We start from the raw sequence: 9,458 nt of genomic DNA, 5'->3' as shown, positions 1-9,458 counted from the left end.
CTCTATATGTCTCCTCCAGGTATGACAGTGGGGGTCGTCTGACCAATGTAACCTATCCTACTGGCATGGTGACCAGTCTGCACCGGGAGATAGAACGTTCCATCAACATTGACATAGAGAGCTCCAGCAGAGACGATGACATCACCGTTATCACCAACCTGTCCTCTGTGGAGGCCTCATACACCGTGGTGCAAGGTGGGACATACACACACCTCAGTGGAGGCTGCTGAGGGGAGGACGGCTCATAATAATGGATGGAATGGAGTATAATGGTTGGCATGATATCAAGAACCTTTTCATCTAACGGGAACAGCTAAATGTATCTAAGGCCTCTGTCTCTCTCTCTGTGTGTGTGTGTGTGGGGGGGGGGGGGGTCTGTGTGTCTCTGTATTTGTGTGTGTGGGTGTGTGTCTATTTGTGTGTCTCTGTATGTCTGTGTGTGTCTCTGTATGTGTCTGTGTGTCTGTGTGTGTGTGTGTCTCTGTGTCTCTGTGTTTGTGTGTGTGGGTGTGTGTCTATTTGTGTGTCTCTGTATGTCTGTGTGTGTCTCTGTATGTGTCTGTGTGTCTGTGTGTGTGTGTATGTCTCTGTGTCTGTGTGTGTGTCTATTTGTGTGTCTCTGTATGTCTGTGTGTGTGTGTGTGTGTGTGTGTGTGTGTGTGTGTGTGTGTGTGTGTGTGTGTGTGTGTGTGTGTGTCTCTGTGTGTGTGTCTCTGTGTGTGTGTCTCTGTGTGTGTCTCTGTGTCTCTGTGTCTCTGTGTCTCTGTGTGTGTGTTGGGTGTATTACAGCACAGTGTTCTGGTCTGCTGTGCTGAGACACTGGTTTTGAAAGCTTGCTTTACTCCAATCTCTCTCTGTCTCTCTCTTCCTCGCCACCGCTCTCTCTCTCTCTCTGTGTTTTTATTACAAAGAGATTTTTCCGATAGTGAGAGGGTAGTCTACTGCAGAGTCGACAGAAAGCCATCTCTGTGTGTTTGAAGTGTTGGTAAAACGCTGCCTGGAGGTTTATAACAAATTGGCTTTATGGATTACTGTCGTTTATGGTGATGGAGGCTCAAAGCCACTGTGTGTGTGTATGTGTGTGTGTTTGCGTGCGTGCATGTGCGTGCATATGAATTTCCACATGTGTGCGTGAATGTGTGTGTGTGTGTGTGTGTGTGTGTGTGTGCGTGCGTGCGTGTGTGCGTGCGTGTGTGCGCGCGTGCACGTGTGTGTGTGTGTGTGTGTGTGCGTGTATGATCCCCCTGCCATTGGTAAATGAAATAAAAAGGCTCTTCCTTTGCGTCGGCGGAGAATCACTGTTATCTTATCTTCAATCACAACGTTGTCATCACGCTGTTGCTTTTTGTGCCTCCGATAGAGAAGAAGACCCTCAATCACCCTGTCGCTTTCCAGAGGCTACACCAGATCAGACACTGTTTAGATTTCTTCATACAGTTGAAGTCGAAAATTTACATACACTTAGGTTGGAGTCATTAAAACTAGTTTTTCAACCACTCCACAAATTTCTTGTTAGCAAACTATAGTTTTGGCAAGTCGGTTAGGACATGTACTTCGTGCAAGACAAAAGTCATTTTTTCAACAATTGTTTACAGAAAGATTATTTCAGTTAAATTTCACTGTATCACAATTCCAGTGGGTCAGAAGTGTACATACATTAAGTTGGCTGGGCCTTTAAACAGCTTGGAAAATTCCAGAAATTATGTTGTGGCTTTAGAAGCTTCTGATAGGCTTATTGACATAATTTGAGTCAATTGGAGGTGTACCTGTGGATGTATTTCAAGGCCTACCTTCAAACTCAGTGCCTCTTTGCTTGACAACATGGGAAAATCAAAAGAAATCAGCCAAGACCTCAGAAAAAAAATGGTAAACCTCCACAAGTCTGGTTCATCCTTGGGAGCAATTTCCAAACGCATGAAGGTACCACGTTCATCTGTACAAACAATAGTACGCAAGTATAAACACCACGGGACCACGCAGCCGTCATACCGATCAGGTCTCCTAGAGATTAACTTACTTTGGAGCGAAAAGTGCAAATCAATCCCAGAACAACAGCAAAGGACCTTGTGAAGATGCTGGAGGAAACATGTATCTATATCCACAGTAAAACGAGTCCTATATTGACAGAACCTGAAAGGCCTCTCACAAGGAAGAATCCACTGCTCCAAACAGCCATAAAAACGCCAGACTACAGGTTGCAACTGCACATGGAGACAAAGATCGTACTTTTTGGAGAAATGTCCTCTGGTCTGATGAAACAAAAATAGAACCGTTTGGCCATAATGACCATCGTTATGTTTGGAGGAAAAAGGGGGAGGCTTGCAAGCCAAAGAACACCATCCCAACCGTGAAGCACGGGGCTAGCAGCATCATGTTGTGGGGGTGCTTTGCTGCAGGAGGGACTGGTGCACTTCACACAAAAGATGGCATCATGAGGATGGAAAATGTGGTGGATATATTGAACAACATCTCAAGCCATCAGTCAGGAAGTTAAAGCTTGGTCGCAAATGGGTCTTCCAAATGGACAATGACCCCGAGCATACTTCCAAAGTTGTGGAAAAATGGCCATCACAAAGCCCTGACCTCAATCCTATAAAAAATGTGTGGGCAGAAGTGAAAAGTGTGTGCGAGCAAGGAGACCTACAAACCTGACTCAGTTACACCAGCTCTGTCAGGAGGAATGGGCCAAAATTCACCCAACTTATTGTGGGAAGCTTGTGGAGGCTACCCGAAACGTTTGACCCAAGTTAAACAATTTAAAGGCAATGCTACCAAATACTAATTGAGTGTATGTCAACTTCTGACCCACTGGGAATGTGATGAAAGAAATAAAAGCTTAAATAAATAATTCTCTCTACACATATTTCACATTTTTAAATTAAAGTGGTGATCCTAACTGACTTAAAACAGTGAATTCTTACTGGGATTAAATGTCAGGAATTGTGAAAAACTGAGTTTAAATGTATTTGTCTAAGGTGTATGTAAACTTCCGACTCTATGTTTAAGAGCAATGTTCCCTCTAATTTTTGTCAGCACTGACCAAATTTCAGGAATTTTGTGAAGATTGTGGCTATTTGATCATAATGTAGACCTACCAGAGTGGCCTACCATCAAATGCATCCCCTAACATTTTAACTTTCTTGCACAGGCATTCCGCTAGCGATCCACCTCAACAACATCCGGTGAAATTGCAGAGCGCGAAATTCAAATGACAGAAATATAAATATTTAACATTCATGAAAATACAAGTGCCATACATCAAAATTCTTGTTAATCCAGCCACTGGCTTTATGGCGAAAGCACACCATGTGATTATCTGAGGACAGCGCCCCGCATACAAAAGCATGAAAAACATTTTTCAACCAGACAGGTGTGCCACAAATTAGCGATATAATTAATGCCTTACCTTTGAAGATCTTCTTCTGTTGGCAATCCAAAAGGTCCCAGCTACATCACAAATGGTCCTTTTGTTCGATAATGTCCTTCTTTATATCCCCAAAAACTCAGTTTAACTAGCATGCTTCATTGTATAATCCACCGGTTTCCCTCCTTCAAAATGCATACAAAATGAATCCCAAACATTACCAATAAACTTCTCCAAACAAGTCAAACAACGTTTATAATCAAACCTCAGGTACCCTAATACAAAAATAAACTATAAAATTTCAGACGGAGAATTGTTATTGTCTTTACCGGAGATAAACAACAAAGAACGAGCTCTCATCCATGCGCATGAAAACACTACAGCCAAAATGAGAGCTACTTAGAAAAACTACAAATTCTAGCTCATTTTTCCAAAACCAAGGCTGAAACTCTTTCTAAACACTGTTGACATATATTGGAAGCCCTAGGAACTGCAATCTGGGAGGTTTTCATCTCATAATAAACATGACAGACATTGGAAACAGTGGTAGGCTATACATTGTTTTTGGCGGGGGGATGGTTTGTCCTCGGGTTTTTGCCTGCCATATCAGTTCATATCAGTGTTTTCTATCCAAATCTACCAATTATATGCATATCCTACTTTGGGCATGCTTTTCATCCAGACGTCAAAATACTGCCCCTAGCCCAAAGAGGTTTTACCAGAGAAATAGCTGTTCTATCATTCAGCCTACAATAGCTGCCAATGTGTGGTGTTCAATGTAGGCCTACATTACATGAGACTTGATAGAGTTAACTAACAGGGAAAACTCTAGAAAATTGAGTGAAGTTCAATCTCGTTCTTCTCTCCGTGGGCTGATACAGTATTTATTCTGTACGGCAGTCTAGGGGCTATTGCACTCATGCACACGCACAGTTAAAGGGGAACATGGTTTTTGAGTGTTTGAGTGGGGGATAGAAAAAACTGAAATGACAGAGTGCCAGATTATTCATTTACCAAGCTTGCAAGCTCTTCAATAAACCAGATGCACATTTACTTTCATTCTGAGTCACTCTGAGTGTGGAGTTGCCTGATCAGAAATGATACTGACAAGTTGCCTGATCAGAAATGATACTGACAAGTTGCCTGATCAGAAATGATACTGACAAGTTGCCTGATCAGAAATGATACTGACAAGTTGCCTGATCTGAAATGATACCGACAAATTGCCTGATCAGAAATTATACTGACAAGTTGCCTGATCAGAAATGATACTGACAAGTTGCCTGATCAGAAATGATACTGACAAGTTGCCTGATCAGAAATTATACTGACAGTTGCCAAACGTATCAGATGACAAATTGTTAGGTTTTTGTTCAAGGAAAGAGTTCTGCTTGTGAAGGGCAGCGAAAATCCATTTCAATTTAATCTGCAACTTTCTCTTTTTTCAGCATGTAAACATAACAGAGGAAGACGCCAGTAAAAGAGCAAACTCACATGACAACTCCCTTCTCTCTCCTTGTCCTCATCGCCCCCTACAGACCAAGTGAGGAACAGCTACCAGCTGTGTAACAACGGCACCCTGCGGGTGATGTATGCCAATGGGATGGGCATCAGCTTCCACACTGAGCCCCACATCCTGACCGGGTCGGTCAGTCCTACAATCGGCCGTAGGAACATCACACTACCCACAGACAACGGACTCAACTCCATTGAGTGGCGGCTCCGCAAGGAACAGACCAAAGGGAAGGTCACTGTGTTTGGCAGGAAGCTGAGGGTGAGCTGAGATGACCTCGCTTCCTTTCTGTGTGTCATTTAATCATTAGCGATGACATCAGTTACTTTGTGTAAAGATGACATCACTTACTCTGTGTGTAGAGATGACATCACTGACTCTGGCTACAGAGATGACATCACTGACTCTGGCTACAGAGATGACATCACTGAGTCTGGCTACAGAGATGACATCACTGAGTCTGGCTACAGAGATGACATCTCTGACTATGGCTACAGAGATGACATCACTACTCTGGTTACAGAGATGACATCACTGAACCTGCCTACAGAGGTGACATCACTGACTGGCTACAGAGATGACATCACTGACTGGCTACAGAGTTGACATCACTGACTATGGCTACAGAGATGACATCACTACTCTGGTTACAGAGATGACATCACTGACTCTGGCTACAGAGATTACATACATAAGGGCACTCTTCGACATTTGCAGTATGATTGATGAGGATCTCTATATTGCAAATGTACGGTCCCTTACTAGATGTCCGCGTATGCTTTTAAAATAGGCCGACGGCCTCGGTCCGTGCCCCATGGCCAGATCTTCCGGGAAGTCGTCGAATGAAGTCTCTCGGACATTTGGTTTCCGTTTTATTTATTTTTTCATTTTGGTCATTTTTCCGCTGTTCGGGAATATTCCACCAGATGGGGAGTGGCTGCTTATCACAAATGGACAAAACATCACAAGATGGCATCGAGGCCTCAACGCTTTTTGAGTTAAGGCCCATTTTCTGGGATTAAAGGTCAAAAACGGTCATAGAGTGGTAATTTGACCGCTTCACGTAATTTACGAGAAATCATACAATGTCAATTCAGCTTCCTGTGCCAACCGGAAGTGCCTTAAATTGGGGTCATAGGGGCTGTTTTAAAGGGTTAAAAAGGTCATATCTTTCCAAAACAGCATATGTGTGATTAGGCAACCCTCATGAACTGTAAATCAGCAATTTCTCCCATCAGATGTCCAAGAAAAACTCTCACACACACACACACACACAAACACACACACACACACACACACACAGCAAGGATGGAGTAACACAACAAGCGATGGAGAGGAACCACTATCACTGCCCTGCCATCCCGAGTTCAACAGGCCAGTCAATTGGGCATTTCTGCAGTATACTAGAGCATGTCAAATTCATGATGGTAAATGCCCATTGTAAGACATTGTAAATGGACAGCCGTGCACCTGGTGATTGGAACGGGTTACCAGGAGCACATTTTTTTAATGGTTTTTAATAACTTTAGGGGGTGCAATGGGTCCATGGCCAAGAAGGGAGCACCCCCCACCCGTGCCTAACCAATAGAGGGCACCCCTGGTCATTTTGGACGTTTTTCAAAAAATCTTTTAAAAACGACAGTCCCACTTCTCTCTCATAAAACATGACAAATAGACCTTCTATGTTGATTCAGGGCTTAACATAGTGATATATATCATTTAGTCAGTATAAATGCCATTTGGATATGGTTCACTGACTTTTGGGTTCGGAAACTGACTTCCGATGATCATATATGGCAAATGGACATAACATCCTGATTTGGCACTTTCAATGCTTATATATGGCATTTGGATATTTCTTATTCCATTTGGACATGGTTCACTGGCTTTTGGGTTTGGAAACCGACTTATGACTATGATCATATATGGCAAATGGACATAACATCCTGATTTGGCACTTTCAATACTTATATATTGCATTTGGACATTCCTTATGCCATTTGGCCATGGTTCACTGACATTTGACTTCCTATGATAGTATATTACAAATGGACAAAACATATAACTCAATAAAATAAGATAAAGGTATGTTCATATGGTTGTTATATATGTATTATTGACAAAAAGAAATCAAAAATATTTCGAAAAACGGTCCAGAAAGCACTTTTTTAGAAGAAGTTCTACTTTTTGAAAAAAACAAAATAATAATTGACCCTTGGGTCTTGACTTCATGTTCATTTGCAATATGAAAATTTACGGTGGAGCACGCTCTCACTCTTTGGGATTTTTGCTGTATGACACTTGGCATTTGCCATAAGCTTTGAATGAACTGCGGTCCATTTGAGTGGTATTTGCAATCATGTATATGTTTCGGTACTGTTACATTCATTTTTGTCCATTTCATGGGGGCTTTCCCTTTCATCACTATCTATCTTCCTCCAGGCACATGGTCGGAACCTCCTCTCCATCGACTTCGACCGCAACACTCGGACAGAGAAGATCTACGACGACCACCGCAAGTTCACGCTCCGCATCATGTACGACACACAGGGCCGTCCCGCCATGTGGTTGCCTAGCAGCAGCCTGGCGGTGGTGAATGTGTCATACTCAACCACGGGTCAGCTGGTGGGGCTGCAGAGGGGAAGTATGAGCGAGAGGACAGAGTTTGACCCTCAGGGACGTATTCTGTCACGGTCATTCATAGATGGCAAGGTGTGGAGCTATAGTTATCTGGATAAGGTGAGGACATAGCACTGTCTGGTACTTTTACTGGTACTGGTACTGTTACCGGTACTGTTACTTTTACTGATACTGGTACTGTTACTGTTACAGGTACTGTTACTTTAACTGATACTGTTACCGGTACTGTTACTGTTACTGATACTGGTATTGGTACTTTTATGGATACTGGTACAGGTACTGTTACTGGTATTGATACTGTTACTGTTACCGGTACTTTTACTGATACTGGTACTGGTACTGTTACTGTTACAGGTACTGTTACTTTAACTGATACTGCTACCGGTACTGTTACTGTTACTGGTACTGGTACTGTTATTGGAACTTTTACTGATACTGTTACTGGTACTGTTACTGGTACTGGTACTGTTATTGGTACTTTTACTGATACTGTTACTGTTACTGGTACTGTTACTGTTACTGGTACTGTTATTATCATCTGTGTGGAGCTACAGCCACCTGGATAGGGTGAGTGCATCATAGCACCTGTAGCAGGGATAGTAAAAACAGGCTGGTTGAGAGAAGTGAAAAGTTCATAAAATTATGTTATTGGTGATGATGATGACTTATGTTCCCTCTCCCTCCTTCGCTCTCTCCTCTCTCCCTCCTTCGCTCTCTCCAGTCCATGGTCCTTCTCCTGCAGAGCCAGAGACAGTACATATTTGAGTTTGACGCCTCGGGGCGAGTCACGGCCGTCACCATGCCTAGTGTAGCTCGCCACACCATGTCCACCCACGTCTCTATCGGTTACATCCGCAACACCTACAATCCTCCGGAGAGCAACGCCTCCATCATCCACGACTTCAGCGAAGACGGCCGCCCCCAGGCCACCCACTACCTCGGCACCGGCCGACGTGTCCTCTACAAGTACGGCAAGCTGGTCAAGGTAGCTGAGATCCTCTACGACAGCACCGTGGTGACGTTCGGTTACGACGAGACAGCTGGGGTGCTGAAGATGGTGAACTTACAGAGCGGTGGGTTCTCCTGTACGATACGTTACCGTAAAATGGGTCCGTTGATTGACAAGCAGATCTACCGGTTCAGTGAGGAGGGGATGGTGAATGCTAGGTTTGACTACACTTACCATGACAACAGCTTCCGTATCGCTAGTATGAAGCCAGTCATCAGTGAGACTCCTCTGCCTGTGGACCTCTACCGCTATGACGAGATCTCTGGAAAGGTGGGTAGAAAACTATACTAGTAACCCTAATCCTAGTTCCAACCACAACCCTAACCCTAGCTTCAACCCCAACCCTCAACACTAACCCTAAATCTAGCTTCATGTCCACATCCTGGTTCAACCCTAACCCTAGCCTCAAACCTAACCTCAACCCCTAACCCTAAACCTAGCTTCATGTCCACATCCTGGTTCAACCCTAACCCTTAACCCTAGCCCTCAACTCCAGCCATAATCCAAACTAACCATAGCTCCACGCACAACTGTAAACCGAGCTCCAGCCACAATCCTAAATCTAGCTCCAGCCACAACCCTAACCCTAGCCCTCAACCCTAGCTCCAGCCACAACCCTAACCCTAAACCTATCTCCAGCCACAACCCTAACCCTAGCTCCAGCTCTAGCCACAACCCTAACCCTAGCTCCAGCTCTAGCCACAACCCTAACCCTAGTTCCAGCTCCAGAAACAACCCTAACCCTAGCTCCAGCCACAACCCTAACCCTAGCCCTCAACCCTAGCTCCAGCCACAACCCTAACCCTATCTCCATCCACAACCCTAGCTCCAGCCACAACCATAACCCTAGCTCCAGCTCTAGCCACAACCCTGACCCTAGTTCCAGCTCCAGAAACAACCCTAACCCTAACCCTAGCTCCAGCCACAACCCT

General features: G+C 44.2%; 1 protein-coding gene across 1 annotated transcript; it reads left to right on the top strand.

The window, feature by feature from the left end:
* Nucleotides 1-16: 16 nt before the first annotated feature.
* LOC116352866 (teneurin-2-like) lies at nucleotides 17-9,192 on the top strand. The gene is made up of 4 exons (XM_031789723.1): nucleotides 17-195; nucleotides 4,903-5,138; nucleotides 7,320-7,616; nucleotides 8,239-9,192. The coding sequence occupies exons 1-4, from the start codon at nucleotides 66-68 to the stop codon at nucleotides 8,815-8,817; spliced, it is 1,242 nt and encodes a 413-aa protein (XP_031645583.1). The 5' UTR covers nucleotides 17-65; the 3' UTR covers nucleotides 8,818-9,192.
* The last annotated feature ends 266 nt before the right edge of the window (nucleotides 9,193-9,458 follow it).

Source organism: Oncorhynchus kisutch, linkage group LG15 (genome assembly GCF_002021735.2).
Source record: "Oncorhynchus kisutch isolate 150728-3 linkage group LG15, Okis_V2, whole genome shotgun sequence".
Classification (NCBI taxonomy): domain Eukaryota; kingdom Metazoa; phylum Chordata; class Actinopteri; order Salmoniformes; family Salmonidae; genus Oncorhynchus; species Oncorhynchus kisutch.
This window is presented reverse-complemented; position numbering and strand designations above follow the sequence as displayed.